The sequence below is a fragment of the Engystomops pustulosus genome, chromosome 2, assembly GCF_040894005.1.
Source record: "Engystomops pustulosus chromosome 2, aEngPut4.maternal, whole genome shotgun sequence".
Taxonomy (NCBI): domain Eukaryota; kingdom Metazoa; phylum Chordata; class Amphibia; order Anura; family Leptodactylidae; genus Engystomops; species Engystomops pustulosus.
This window is the reverse complement of record NC_092412.1, coordinates 148,997,728-149,013,790: the sequence shown is the minus strand read 5'-3', so window position 1 is coordinate 149,013,790 and position 16,063 is coordinate 148,997,728. Positions and strand designations below refer to the sequence as shown.

The 16,063-nt window shown below is 41.3% G+C and overlaps 1 protein-coding gene across 2 annotated transcripts; it reads right to left on the bottom strand.

Moving 5' to 3' along the window:
- Window positions 1-379: 379 nt before the first annotated feature.
- Window positions 380-4,593, bottom strand: C2H1orf216 (chromosome 2 C1orf216 homolog). Of its 2 annotated transcripts, none has more exons than XM_072136844.1 (2): window positions 4,443-4,593; window positions 380-1,471 (listed from the first exon to the last, which is right to left on the bottom strand). In XM_072136844.1, exons 1-2 carry the CDS (start codon window positions 4,568-4,570, stop codon window positions 592-594), a joined length of 1,008 nt encoding a protein of 335 aa, XP_071992945.1. In that variant the 5' UTR covers window positions 4,571-4,593; the 3' UTR covers window positions 380-591. The 2 variants fall into 2 exon arrangements, with proteins under 2 accessions (XP_071992945.1, XP_071992946.1); XM_072136845.1 differs by lacking the exon at window positions 4,443-4,593 and adding an exon at window positions 4,340-4,398.
- Window positions 4,594-16,063: the final 11,470 nt, after the last annotated feature.

The window sequence follows — 16,063 nt, the reverse complement described above, 5'->3', positions numbered from 1 at the left end:
AGTTCTGTAGCTCACAAATCCATAACCCTGATGACATAAAAAGCATGTTTCTAGGTACTAAAGAACAGAAGATAGGGGCTTATGAAGTGATACTACCCCTGCAAATTGACTCGCCTCGTGTTAAAAGGAAGTGAGAAGAGTCATATTGTTCTGACTTTGGGAGATTTTTTTTTATAGGTAAACAGTTAAAACTGCACATAAAAGAGGTAATTGTACAAAGGACATTTCATACACTACCTAAGGGGGCTAGTAGATTAGTGGGGTAAACCTGGTGACTGGTCCTCTTTAAGCAATATCATGGATTTTAGCTGTGGAATGTATTTTTCTTATTGCTTGCACAATACAGTTGTGAAGACAAATTATTTGATGTGCAAATGAATCAATGTGAACATTTCTAATGTTGCCACTTTATTACCTGGTTTAACATTATGAAAGTGATATATGCAGTGCCACTTTAAGTAAATGGTTGGTTATTTTAGAGTGGTAATAGGGGGAGGAATTCTGTCTTGCCGCACATAAGATTATGTTATTGTGACATCTCCTATTTCAAGGTTGAAGAACTCTGGGGTGAATAATATGGCATGGTTTTTCTCATGCTGCTTCCTTAGTTGGTGATTTATTGCACCCATGCTGGATGTATCTCAAGATCTCCTTGCGGTTGTCTAGGATAGTATCAAAGCTCTCCTGAAGTCTGTTTTGTTGGTCTTTCACCCGTTGTTGAAGGCTTCGAATCCATCTCAGCAGAGCCAGCCTTCTATACATTGTCAATTGTGCATGATGTTTCTCTTTTTCTTGCTCCTTTAGTTTCTCCTTGTCATGCAGACTCTGGAAAGCTTCTGTCAGTGTCTGAGTGAACGATTCGGAATCTGATGAGGAATCATCTTCAGAGTTCTCCATTCCAGGATCCCCCTGTTCATTACATGTTAAAGTAGGGGCTTTGGTGTCATCCCATGTAGTGCCAGCTAGACTGTCAGGACTGTCAATGCTGAGTGAACTGCTGGCATAACCGTTGTCTTCTAATGGTGATCCTGGCCACTCGTTGCATCCCTTTGTTGTCTCATTAGTTGGTGTGTCCATCCCTAACTGCATTATTTCTGCCCCCTCTGGGGGGCTTCTAACTTCTTCCTCTGATGAAGACAGGCTAATTCCTTCAGATTTGACAGCTTTCATTTTTACCATTGCATTCTTCTTTAGGTTGGTTCGGTTATCTTCTAATGGAAATTTGTCACTGTCTTCATTTACTCTATCTTCCTGTTCACCTTCCTCTCTCTTATCATGTCTCCAGTTTTCATTTTTATCATACACCTCTTCTAAAATGTTAAAGTTAGTGTCCTGCTTCCTCTCCTTGTCACTAGAAAATGGTATGGTTCCCAGAGGCTTGCTAGCATAAAATGGAGACTTGTGAGGGCTGGTTTCAGGTTTCTGTATGCCAAACATCTCGCAACCCACGTCCTTTCCGTTACCTGTTAAACTAACAAGCAAATCATTATTAGTTCTCTTTATATTATTCAGTTGTTCAGTACATAAGGAATATTAATATTTCTGTCTATTATATGACTTGTACCCTACATTTTAGCAATATACAGTATTCCCCTGTACAAGTTCCATTTCTAATTACCCATTTTACGTAAGCTAAGGGAGTAGAGGTGCTGCTATCATGTTTCCCATGCACAACACTCAGAGAGAATAGAAGATCCGGTTGGGTTCTTATCTGTGCTCATTAATAAAAGTATTTCATTTATATTTACCTCAATGTAAAAAAAAAGTGTAAAGCTTTCTGTCCTCAGTTTTAATTTTTTATTTTAGTAAACACTGTAAAATTAGGAGAACTTATGGCTACTATGGTCTATAAAAGACATTCTACAGAAGCATTGAACAGTGTAGCTACAATTCAGCAAGGAGACGAGACAGTAGAAGCAGCATCAGTTGTACCTCTACATAAGCAACTCTAGCCTGATGCCTCAGTAAGCTGACAATGGGGCACATTTACTAAGGACGTACACCAATTTTCTGGCTGACTTTGCGCGTTATTTTCAGTGCAAACCGATTGCACATGTATTTAAGAAATGCCTGCGCCACTTTGTTGCAACACAAATTTCTGCACTGAAGGGGGTGTTTAAGGTGCACCAAAAAAAAAGTGGTGCACTCAGTCAGGGCAGTGCAGAGGGTGCCATATTCTTGATGAACCTGAGCCAGAAATCATGAATCTGGTGCACTACGCAGGCAAACTGCACATAGTACAGACTGCACTGTTCTTAGCAAATGTGCCCCAATATGTTAAATTGAGTGTTAGTTATCAATGCTGGAGATAGGATAAAGGAAGAAAGATGAATAAGTGGAGAAAAATATTTTTTTCTGTAATAAGATATATCAAAAGATTATTATTTTCATTTGTTCTACTTTACTGTATTTCAACTGAAATACTTGCAATAGAGAACAAGCACCATGTGTTTTGAATGTAAGCAATGCATTTCAGTAGAACCATGTCTGCGATCAGGCCAAGCCCCTCACTGCAGCATTTGGTTCAAAATGTTATTGAAAGCTTGATGTGAACACAGTCTTAGTCTCCATTCACAAGACCGTATTGGGGGGAATAATTTGTGGCGTGATCACAGCCCCCATAGAGGTCCATTACCCCTGATCATAGTGCGGAGAGCACCCTGTGTCTCACCGCACCAGTGCAGGTCCTGCTTTTTGCCTAATTTGTGGAGTGGCCATTTAGCTTCCTATGAGTTTGGGTTCCAGCCCAGGTGATGCACACAGTTGTATACAAGAAGTCTTACTCTTTAAGTGCTGTTCTAGCCAATGCACAGCATAAGATTCCTTTAGGGGTTTCAAAAGTCCATAATTTTAGGTCAGCTCTCAAGCATGAAAAAGGAGATGAAGAAGATCATAAGGTACAGCCACATCACCGAATTCCAGAGGAGTTCAAATCTGTGTTGGTTTCAAAGCTAAATTAATGATGACTGACCTTTTTAAATCAAGTCTCCTGATAAGTTAAAAGGCTTTATATTTTTGGTGTTTATTTTGGGATATCAAATAGTTGTTTTTAAAAAAAATGCAGTTTATCTTTTAATGTCAAAGTCACATGAATAGTGAGATCCTGAAATAGAATTAACAGAAGGAATCTTTGTATCTGTAGGAGACACAAGGGCATTTAACACCACCAACATGAAGAGATCACTAATACTTTAACAAGGGTATAATTGTTCAGAAACACAATTTTCTGCTTTCCAAAACTGTAGTGATGGCAAATCATGTGTCAATCGGTACGTACACATATGAAAACATAAGGTTTCCTTGGAAATACTAGATTTTTTTAGAATTTTGAATTGCTATAAGTCTCTGTTAAATTTTTTTATATATTAAGCTTGTTTGTCCCTTGCTTTTATAAGGATCCTCATAGAAGAGCATTTCTTATAATGTTATGTTGTCATCTAAAAGAAAATGAATTTGGTTTGTGAGGTTTGTTTGACCTCACTCTGAAATATATAATTATAATTTACACATTCATTTGTAGATAGATATTAAAATATTTCATCATGAAGTGCATATGTTTAAACACCGAGGAAAATCTTACGGTCAATAAGTTTTATTGAACACATAACCCATGTGTAGCACCATAATCTTTTAGATCTAGAAAATATGCTGCATGTTCTGCGCTTTCTACATGCATACATACATATTCTACTATACACTAACAGTTTCACTGATCAAATGTGGATGGTCATGCTTTATACGTAAAATAAATATTGAACATATATATGCACCATGTATAGAAACAAGTCAATACCTTTTTTAGTGTAATAGCATACCTATTTAGAGAGGAACTAAAATAAACTAAAATTCAGTTTTCTTTTACTGTACAGAGGAATTTAATGAATGTTTACCCCTTAATACAGAGAGGTGAGTAGGCTTACTGACACATTCCAATTCTGTAGTATTGTAGTCTCCAGTTCTCCCCAGGTCACATGTATATAAATATATACTATCTTAGTGAAACTGCAGCTGTATATGATGGTGACATCTGTATATGGTCAGTTGGGGGAGGCAGGAGGAGGTGCTGATGCTGCTTCCTTCCTGCACTGATTTGGTGGTGCTGAAAGGACAGCGACAGCTGCAGTCTCCTCCTGTACACTGTATCCCTACCACCACTGTAACACACATATGGCTAGAATATCGTTGTAGATAGAACAGGAACACAACCAGAACCATCTTCTCACAAGGTAAAATAAGTGTTACATATTTAGAGGAAAAATTACAATGGTTCTTCATAAAGATACATTGTTCAATCACCTACTCCCACTGATATAGACATAACCCCCACCCTGCAAACAACCTGTTAATGGCAGGGGAGCAGATCCAGGCCTGCAATCTATCCATCCATGTCACTATGTGTCCTCAATGTCTCTGAGGCTTTATATAAGGACAGAGTCACCTACTGTGTTCTGCGGTGCTCCCTTCTCCAGCTCTGGATCCAGCTCCTCCCGCTGCAGCTAAAGGATGGGAATGTTTTCCTGAGCAGGAAGACGTCAGTGGTTACACACTTCCTATGTGCAGCAGAGCACATCAACTGCTGGATGAATTCCTACCATCCTCATAACAATATGCGTCATTTCCTAAGAAAACCCCATTGTTATGTGTTCTCTAGTGCTCCAGGTTATATCTGCTGCTATGCAGAGGAATTGGCTCTGTAGATGTGTTTACTTTCTTTTCCATAGAAATTGTAACAATACTGTTCTCAGTCCAACAGGATAGCATGGGTTAAAATTCTTCCTTTGAGGAATCATATAATCTCAAAATCATATGCAGAAAGCTTAGATACAAATATGCATTAGATCAATAGATAAAATATTAAGGGAAGTGTCCACAATCATCGCTTGTGTCACAGGCTGAGCATCTCTTATTTTACACACGTTTAGCATGTACATCTTGAAATGTTCCAGTGTACAAACTGAACGTGTCCATATACTAGCAGACAGAGACATCCTTTCGGCCTCCATCTGCGCAGTATAAATCACATATGGCAGAAAAAGCATAGTATATTGCATAAATGTATCCTGCTGCTATATAAAAAAGTATAAGCAAGGCCCCTTGCACACAAACATATGCCCGGGCGAGTATACAGCTGCACGCAGGAGAGAGGATTGGTCATGATGTGGTGAAACAACACATGTTCACCACACTGTGACTGGGCACCATAGGCTTAGTGCGGCCCGATATATCAGTCCCCATTACATTTATGTGCATGGTGGCTTAAGCTGTAATAGACAGACAGAAGTTTCTGTACAGCATCTACCCCAGAGTCCTTAAACATACACTGTGGTAGTTCCATAAGTAAAGGTATATGGACTGATATAGTATGAGGAAGACAACATAAGCAGCAGCAAATCCCTGCCTGTAGACGATGATTGCTCCACCTCATGTTTTTGACTTAGGGATTTAACAAGTGGAAATATTCCATGGTACAAGCTTACGGTGTAAGCATAGAGTGATATATGTTCCAGCCCTCAGTTGTTAGTATGTCAGGAATCTTCCCAACATATACTTACAACAGATGGAAAAGATGAGTTGTGAATTTAGTCGTAACCATTTAAGTAGCTCCCAATCAGTACTTAAATGGCAGTGGCTCAAGGGCACCATTGAAAAACACTAGGGTGGAAAAATTGTAAAAGTAAATAATTTAAGTACAAATATTCTATTCACCCCCTTTCCTATGTATTGAAAAACAAACTTAATCATAAACAACATAATTATGTTAGCCATAACCACAACCCAAAACATTGCAAAATAAACGTTCTATATAGTCAACCCCTGGCAGAAGAGAAAAAACCAGCCAGAGTCAAGTCTTCAAGTCTTAGGACTTTCTCAGGTGTCAATCCAACCCTGGCTGGGGAAGAGGGGTATGACACATGGAGAGATGTTGTCATGCAGTACCTGCAAGAGTGGCAATGTACTAATGTGGTGAAGAACACAGAATAGTGGAGTGTTTGAAGGGTCCTGCCATGGAAGTGGTATAGGCTTCTTGGCGAAGTAACCATCAAGCAACTTATCAAGACTACATGGCTGCTCTTGAAGATGCTTTTGCAATTCCAGAAGATGCCACAGACCTGTTTTATAAGTTCTGCACTACTTAACAAGAACCAGGTGAGAAGTTATCTGACTTTTTTTACCAACTAGACAAACTAGTTCACAGGATTGTATCCAAAGACGGGCTCTTCTCGAGATGTGGATTGATGCTGCCTAGATCAAGTACTGCGGGGTGCTCTTAGCAATGATCCCATTGCTCAACGACTGAGGTGTTCTGACCAGGGGAAGATTCCTAATTCCTTCCATCTGTTACTTAAAGGGGTATTACCACGAAGACAAGTTTCTTAAATATACTCAGGATAACAAAATAACACATTCTCTAATTCACTGCTATTAACGAAAGTATAGTATTTCACAGATATAAGTCCAACCTTTCTCTATCAGTCCTGGTGTACACAATTTCAGTTGCCCCTGGTTTCCAACCCCAGATCTTCTGGCTTTAGGGTCGGCAGCCATCTCGCCTGACGCTGTGGAGAGCTGAGCTCATCTCTCCGTCTGCTCCTTACAGCAGCCCCTCCCCCTAGCATTCCAAGATGAGCTCTCACTGATACACACTGACTTCCTGCCGGCAAACAACAAGCTACACACAGATAAGTTCTTTATCAGGGGAGGGGAATAGTGTGATAGAGCAGAGATGTAGCAGAGCTGACATTGTGTGCAATATGCATCTCATGGATCTCATCTCTGGTCTGTCTAATCTCTCTTTCTATGTGTCAGATAGTAGTACAATGTATAAAAAGGAAAATGAAAATATATATAAACCTGTACCCTGATAACCTAAACAAATTGTCGGCACACTGTATCTCACAGCACTACAGGGATCAGAATGTGTGTGCTTACAGAGTCACCGCCCACACTGGAACTTTTTGTGGATTGTTGCTGACTCTCAGCAGCTGCATTGGCAGTCTGTTTCAACTGCTACATTACTTTTTTCTGATTATTTAGGAGAGGAGAAATCGTGTTCTATTTGCTTTTCAAGGATTTTCAGATGCTCCTCCTCTTGTTGACTTCGTTTAGCCTTGTTGACTCTTGGATTTTTGCTCCCTGGCTGCCAGAATAGCTTCTTCTTGTCTTACTTCCTTAAAAGGGTTTTCCCTCAAAAGAAATTTCTCAAATTTCAATATCCTTGTGATGTTTAAACAATAAAGATCATTTTAACCCATTACTTAACAATTTTACTCAGTGTTATTGCTGTTTTAGCATGATGGAACGTAGTGAAACCTTCTCCTTAGGTGACTGGGATATGGGCCTGGCACAGGGAGTGGAGCATCACATTAGGCTGACTGATATGAAGCCTTTCCGAGAGATGCCCCATAGGCTAGCCCCTGCAGATATTGAAGAAGTCAGGCAGCACCTAAAAGGCCTACTAGATGCAGGAGTCATCCTAGAGTCAAACAGCTCATATGCTTCACCCATCGTTATTGCCCACTAGAAAAATGGGGATATTCGGATGTGTGTGGACTACCGCACATTGGGGCAGATTTACTTACCCGGCCCATTCGAGATCCAGCGGCGCGTTCTCTGCAGTGGATTCGGGTCTGGCCGGGATTCACTAAGGCAGTTCCTCCTCTGTCCACCGGCTGTCGCTGCTGCGCTGAAATCCGCCGAGGCCCGCTGGAATGCCCTGAAATTCACCGGCCTATACCTGGTGAAGGTAAGTGCAATTTTCGCGACACATTTTTTTTTAAATGCGGCGTGCGCCAAAATCCTGGGGCAATTCAGGGAAAATCGGCGCAAATCGGAAATATTTGGGTAACACATTGGGAAAACGCGAATCGGGCCCTTAGTAAATGACCCCCATTGAATCGGCGCACAGTCCCCGACCAGTATATTAGCCCTAGAATAGACAAAGCTGGGGATTACTTACAGGGCAGTCTTTGGTTTTCTGTGCTAGATCTTCAAAGTGGTTATTACCAAATATCAATGACAAGTAGGATCAAGAGAAGACTGCTTTCATTTGTCCCATTGGATTCTTCCAGTTCCAAAGAATGCCTCAAGGAGTTTAAATGCCACTTTTCAAAGATGCATAGATCAGGTGAAGGGAGACATTAATTTTCGGGAGGTATTGGTCTATTTGGATGACATGATTGTGTTTGAACAGACCTTAGAAGAACACAACCAGAGGTTGTTCAAAGTATTGGACCGATTAAAGATAGATGCGCTAAAGTTGTCCCTTGAAAAATGCCAGTTTTTTTCGGGAGGTATTGGTCTATTTGGATGACATGATTGTGTTTGAACAGACCTTAGACGAACACAACCAGAGGTTGTTCTAAGTATTGGACCGATTAAAGATAGATGCGCTAAAGTTGTCCCTTGAAAAAAGTCCAGTTTTTTGATGCAACTGGGCACCAATGGCTTGCAGCACTAGCTGTTTATTAGTTCAACTTGAAGTATAGGTGAGGAAGCACAAACATTGATGCTGGCACACTCTTTCACCTTCCCAGGCAGCAGCGGAATGATGAGAAAGAGACTTGGATAGAATTGCCTACTCCAGAGGTGAAAGCCCTGTGTCATAAGCATAAAGCCAGCACTATTCCTCTCAAAGGAAGTGCAAAATTCCTCGGAGTTTCAGAGAAATTTCCGCCACCTTAGTTTTGTAAGTTGACTATTCATCTGGGAAGACCTACATAAAGTATGTGTCCCAAGTAAAGGAAGAATTGAATAAGGCCTACAGATTGGCTAATCAAGCTTCTGGGGAAGCTGGAACAAGAAACAACATCCGTTATGACTGCAGAGTTTGAGAACACATTCTGCAGCCAGGAGATAGGGTTTTCATTCAACAGCTGGATCTTCAGGGAAAACACAAGATTGCTGATTGTTGGAGACCAGAACCCTATGTGGTGGTAGAAAAGATGTCTGGTCTTCCAGCTTACAGAATAACACCTGAGAATGGAGGTGGAATCACAAAGACCTACCATTGCCAACATATGTTGCCAGTGGAATAGAATATTCTATTCTAACAGATTCCATCAGAGTCCAGTCAGCTACCCACCCTCCAAGAAGAAGTCCCAGTCATAGGCGCATGGTCAACCCAGTAGTCAACCCCTAAAGTAGTGGCAGTGAATTCAATGATGAGTGGGAGCTAGACTATAGATTGAATAGAGTACCATGCCCTATTATTCATTACAATACAAGTGGACAACCAAGATGAATCCCGTCCGGAGGCTGGCCTCTTCTGTCCACAGTCGGGGGATAAGGTAGAACAAATAGATTCACCAGGCAAAGAAGTAGCCATCACAGAACCTGGGCCTATAAGCCAATAGCTAGGGGTTGAGGAGAGGACACCTGCACCACACACTTGTCCCAAAAGCAACATTAGACAATTCATGCTGCTGACCTATGATAGAACAGATCACAGTACCGAGCAAGATCCCTAGAGTTGTATACTCCAATTTCACTGGTCAGTGGCCATATTTTCCCTCTATGTGGCCAAAGGATGTGTGGGTGTCTGATGGTAGTCAAGATACTTTAACATCCATTTACATTTCAGGTAGTGAGTCGCCATATCTTGGTCGGCCTTTTAGTACGACTCATTGGGGGAGAGTGCAACCCCTGCATTGAGCACAGCATATACATTGGACAATGTAATGAATGTGAAACAGAAGTTAAGACCAGCAGTCACAAACACATATTCTACTAGAGTAAACTGAACTACATATCCCAGCACCACCTGCTTCTCTGGGCTACTGCCGCCTAGGGGAGAGGGGGATTGTGGGTGAAGGAACATGGAAAAGATAGACATACCTCATGTACAGCAGAGAGGACTGACAGCACATTGCAGAGTGGAGAGGGTCCTGCACTGAGACTAAAACAGCAGAGGACTAGAGACAGCTCAGCCCCACAGGTGAGGACCTGTGTGTACCTATGTTAGGCAGGGGTTTCCCCAAATCAACCTCTGGCAGGAGAAGAAAACACTTCTGCTGACTTACAGAGCTCCAAGCAAGATTCGGGTGGAGGCACTGTGTCATATTGAGTTTGAAGTCACAATACACCCTTCCTGCAGAGGTTGGCCTGAAATGGGTGTTACATACATTTTGTCTCTCAATGATTATACTGACTAAATGGATTGTGTTATTTTCACCACACAGTGAAAACTGCTAGGTAAACTGGACTATGCTTTACCGTATCTGTTATCAGGTTATATCAGCCCTTTATCATAAGCACAATCACCTTGCAATGGAGATAAAGGGTGCATTATTCATACTCATCTAACTTGTAGTCTAGTTGCAAGGGAGAACCAGGTTCCCTCATTGTGATCAGCAATCTCACTTGTGCTAACCTAGGTTGAAAATGTTTTCCAGAATGGGATAAGGTATTGTTTTGCCTAATGACATGATGCAGGATTAAAGCCAAACCAGTATATCTATTCCAAAAGGAATAGATTCCCAACTGTAGACAGCACTGTTTCGATGTTCGATGTTTCGATGTTTCGAATACTGCTGTGTGGGATGTGTGAAAATTGCTCATCCGGAAGCCCAAATTCTGGATCTAAATGAGCAAGTTTCAAGGCTGTGGGCAATTGACAATATAGAGCGAAGTTTGCTGCTCCTGGAGCACAAACTCTCTGGAGAAGATGGGTGTGGGGAGGGAAGTAAGGAGGTGCAGTGAGGGGGCAGCTAGTTGGGTAACATGTAGAAGACAGGGTAGAGGGAAGAGTTGTAGGGAGTCTAGTCCTGATCTTGTGCACCCCAATAAGTTTGCCAGGCTGGCGGATGAGGGGGATATCAGCTCTGGGGTAGCAATGCTGCAGCAAGACATGGCCTCTAGCAACCAGGGGACTGTCTGCTCCAGTAAGAAGGGTAATGGGAGCACAGGCAAGATCAGACAGGTGCTGGTAGTGGGAGATTCGATTATTAGGGGAACACACAGGGCAATCTGTCACAAAGACCGTGCATACCGAACAGTGTGTTGTTTGCCAGGTGCTCGGGTTCGGCATGTTGCGGATCGGGTTGCCAGATTACTGGGAGGGGCTGGTGAGGAACCAGCGGTCATGGTCCACATTGGCACTAATGACAAAGTAAGAGGTAGCTGGAAGGTCCTTAAAATTATTTAGGCCATAAGCTCAGGGCAAGGACCTCAAAGGTAGTTTTCTCCAAAATACTGCCTGTACCACGTGCCACACCAGAAAGGCAGCAGGAGATCAGGGAGGTAAATAAGTGGCTCAAAAGTTGGTGTAGGAAGGAGGGTTTTGGTTTCATGGAGAACTGGGCTGACTTTTCTGTCAACTACAGGCTCTACTGTAGGGATGGGCTGCACCTCAATGGGGAGGGTGCAGCTGTTTTGGGGGAAAAAATGGCTAGAAGGTTGGAGGAGTGTTTAAACTAGAGACCTGGGGGAGGGCAACTACACTTGTGCAGAGCAAATAGACAGTGTAGATAGAGAGCTGGGAAGAGTCATAGTCCATGGGGGAGGAAGGGGGGCTGGAATGAGATTGGGGAATAAGAGCAAAAGGAATACGGACAGGGAAAACCATATAAAGTGTATGTACACAAATGCCAGAAGCCTCACAAACAAAATGGAGGAACTGGAACTCTTGATGTTGGAGCGGAAATATGATATAGTGGGTATCAGCGAGACATGGCTGGACAGTAGCTATGACTGGGCTGTTACTATAGATGGTTATAGTCTTTTTAGAAAGGATCGTATAAATAAAAAAGGGGGAGGGGTTTGTTTATATGTGAATTCTTGCCTCAAGCCTGTCCTGCGAGATGACATCGGTGACGCAATTGTGGAGTCCCTATGGGTGGAGATAAGGGGAGGGAAAAAGAATAATAAAATATTACTAGGGGTTTGTTATAAGGCTCCAAATATAATGGAGGCAGCAGAGGAAATGCTGATAAGTGAAATGGATGCGGCTTCAAAGCATGGTGAAGTACTTATCATCGGGGACTTCAATTTCCCAGATATTGACTGGGGGCAGAAACCTGCAGGTCCTTCAAAGGTAGCAGGTTCTTGTCAACAACAAAAGACAATTACCTGTTGCAGCTAGTCCTGGAGCCAACAAGAGGGGGGGGGGCACTGCTGGACCTTATCCTAACCAACAGACCTGATAGGGTATCAAAACTACAGGTTGGGGGGAACCTGGGGAATAGTGATCATAACATCATTGATTTTGTATTACGCTTTACTAAGAGCGTTAGGGAAGGGGAAACCAACACTCGAAACTTCAGGAGGGCAAATTTTCAGCAACTAAGGGAAGACCTTAAAGGCATAGACTGGGATAATTTTCTGAAAGACAAAAGCCCCCCCCAAAAATGGGACTTTTTCTCATACATTCTGAAAAAGTCCTGTGAGAAACACATACCTTATGGGAAAAAGCATAAGAGGAACAAGAAAAAGCCTATGTGGCTAACTAGTCTTGTAAGGAAAGCAATAAGCGAGAAAGATAAGGCGTTTAAGGTGCTAAAACGTGAAGGTACCGATGAGGCATTACAGGATTATATAGAGAAAAATAAATCCTGTAAAAACCAGATAAAAGCCGCAAAAATAGAGACTGAGAGAAATATTGCCAGGGAGAGCAAAAATAATCCCAAATTATTTTTCAAGTATATAAATGATAAGAAACTAAAAACAGAGAGTGTGGGTCCCCTTAGAAATAACATAGGGGTCATGGTGGAAGGAGATGAGGAAAGGGCCAATCTACTGAATGTCGCCTTCTCAACTGTCTTTACCCCGGAAAATCCCCTGGTGGAAGACACAATGAGGAATAATGTAAATTCTTTTTGGAATGTCAACATTTTAACCCAGGAAGAGGTACGACGACGCCTCGCAACCACTAAGATAGATAAATCACCTGGGCCAGATGGCATACACCCCCGGGTTCTGCATGAATTATGTACGGTGATAGACAGACCGTTTTTTTAATATTTGAAGATTCACTGAGAACTGGTAATATTCCACAGGACTGGCGCATAGCAAATGTGGTACCAATATACAAAAAAGGATCAAATAGCGATCCTGGAAACTACAGACCCGTGAGTGTAACTGCTGTGGTGGGGAAAATATTTGAGGGGTTTGTTAGAGATGCTATCCTGGAGTATCTCACTGTGCACAACCTTATAACCCAGCGTAAGCATGGGTTTATGAGAGATCGGTCCTGTCAGACTAATCTGATTGGTTTCTACGAGGAGGTAAGTTCAAGACTGGATCTGGGGGATGCTGTGGATGTTGTATATCTGGACTTTTCAAAGGCATTTGACACCGTGCCACATAAAAGGTTGGTATATAAAATGAGACTGCTGGGAATAGGAGAAAATCTGTGTATTTGAGTAAGTAATTGGCTTAGTGATAGAAAACAGAGGGTGGTTATTAATGGCACATTCTCAGATTGGGTTGACGTTACCAGTGGAGTGCCACAGGGGTCAGTATTGGGGCCACTTCTTTTTAATATTTTTATTAATGACCTTGTAGTGGGTTTACACAGTCAAGTTTCAATATTTGCAGATGATACTAAGCTGTGCAAAGTAATAAATACTGAGGTCGATAGTTTAGCATTACAGAGGGATTTGTGGAAGCTTGAGGAGTGGGCAGAGAAATGGTTGATGAGGTTTAATGTAGATAAATGTAAAGTTATGCACTTGGGCCATGGAAACAAAAAGTATAATTATGTTCTAAATGGTCAATTACTTAGTAAAACTGGAGCTGAAAAGGACTTGGGGGTATTGGTGGATGGTAAACTTAATTTTAGTGACCAGAGCCAGGCGGCTGCTGCTAAAGCAAATAAAATTATCAGACCACACATGTAATATTGTGTACAGTTTTGGGCACCAGTGTATAAAAAGGATATAGTAGAGCTGGAACGGGTGCAGAGGAGAGCAACCAGGATATTAGGGGAATGGAGGGATTACAATACACTGACAGATTACAAAATTTGGGATTATTCAGTTTAGAAAAAAGACGACTGAGGGGAGACCTCATTACAATGTACAAATACCTGAACGGACAGTACAAGGATCTCTCCAAAGATCTTTTTATACCTCGGCCTGTGACCAGGACAAGGGGGCATCCTCTACGCCTAGAGGAGAGGCGATTTTACCATCAACATAGACAAAGGTTCTTTACTGTACGAGCAGTGAGACTGTGGAACTCTCTGCCGCAGGAGGTTGTTATGGCGGACTCTATGTACATGTTCAAGAGAGGCCTGGATGCCTTTCTGGAGAGAAAAAATATCACGGGTTATGGGGATAAAACATTTATTTAATTCTTAAAGGTTGGACTTGATGGACATGCGTCTTATATATTATATTATATATACTATGATACTATGATGTCTTAGCATCTACTTCCTGACCTCCGATTCCCAAGCATTTATCACCCATCCAGTGCTTAAGTGATAATTGCCTCCTCCTTATTTTGCATGAAATCGAAATAGAGTAATCCAAATAGAAACAGCACTCCAGTATATCTTGGATGTTATTTCAGTCTTATTTGTTTTCTTACATATATCATCACCAGCACATCTAAAAATATAAAGGTAGTCCCCTATTAAGGACACCCGACTTACAGAATACCCATCTTTACAAAAGGACTTCTCTGCCCACTTTGATGCCAATAATTTACTGATATTTCGCAATAGTCAACATGAGAGTTATGAAGTATGTTTGTAATAAAGCTTTAATTGTTCTAATGAGACCCAAAAAATATGAAAATCCTATTGTCACAATAAATACTTTATAGTAAAACTTACAAATTATACCGGTTCTGACTTACATACAAACTTACAGAATTTATCTTGTATGTAACCCAGGCACTGTCTGTACTAAACAAGGTTATAAATGACACACGTGCAAGTTCAACCTAAAATCTTTTTGTTGATCCACAGAAAGTAAAAAAGTTTGATGAGGAGGGCATCAGTTGCATCATATCAAGGTAAAAAAAATCCTGTGCCTTCTCCAAAGATCAGAATAAAATCAATTGATCAGTGTCCTATTTCTAGAAATGTAGTACAAGTTGTACAAACCAAAATGCTGGCTAATCCGACTCATATCCATGTCATTATTATGTATAAACCTGCCATTTTAACATATGGATGGCCTATAATTGAATTACCTTGGTATTTACGCAGTGGAATAGGATTTAAAGTTGACAGGACAGTGAGGCCCGTCAATACTCTGTCTTCATATTAAAGTCTTATTATAGGAAACATCTCTTCTGCTACTAGACTTAGGGGACATGTCTGGGACAGAGGAGCATCCCCATATGTTCACAATTAGGCTCCTCTGACCAAAGTCAGGCAAAGGGTGGGGGCAGGGGGAATTAGAAGATGGGCTAAAGAGGCAGCAGGCCAGCTATTGTTTATTTTAATTTCTTTGGATCTCCTTGAGAGACGTGTTTCCTCTACTTCGGATTTCATTAAACCCAGATGTAAACTTCAAAAGAAATGCTTTATTACACTTATTGCTGGTAATTTCTGAATAAAAAAGAAGCAAGTTAGTTACAAATAATAATATACAATGTTGTTCACTAAGAGAATGTATTCTTAAACTACAGTTGGAAATGCATTTCCTCATATTTATTCTATAAATAATTATTAATGGCAATGTCTTAGACTATCTGGTAGTTACTGGTTAGCCCATTTTTCAGTTGCATAAGCACACTTTAGCAAAGGAAAGATTTCTTTAAAGGGGTATTCCCAAAAAAGACAAGATTCTTAAATATACTCAGGAAAACAAAATAACACGTTCTCTAATTCTCTGTTAACAAAAATACACATTTTTAAAGATATAATTCTAACCTGTCTCTATCAGTCCTCGTGTATATAAATTCAGTTGGCTCGGGATCCAACCCTAAATCAGAAGTCTAGGATCGGGAAGGGCATTTTGTTCTCCTATCTGACGCTGCACTGAACTCCTCCCTGTAACAGCCCCCACCCTTGCATTCCAACACAAGCTTACACAGATACTTCCTGTAGGGAAGCAGAGTGGGGAGAGTAGAACTACAAGCCACAGACAGATAAGGTCTTTCTCCAGGGGGA

Excerpts from the sequence above, each read along its gene's own strand:
- C2H1orf216 (XM_072136844.1), bottom strand. The coding sequence starts at position 4,570 with ATGTGCTCTGCTGCACATAGGAAGTGTGTAACCACTGACGTCTTCCTG. Across the intron at positions 1,472-4,442 it reads AGGGAGCACCGCAGAACACA|TTTAACAGGTAACGGAAAGG; the intron begins GTAGGTGACTCT and ends TTTGCTTGTTAG.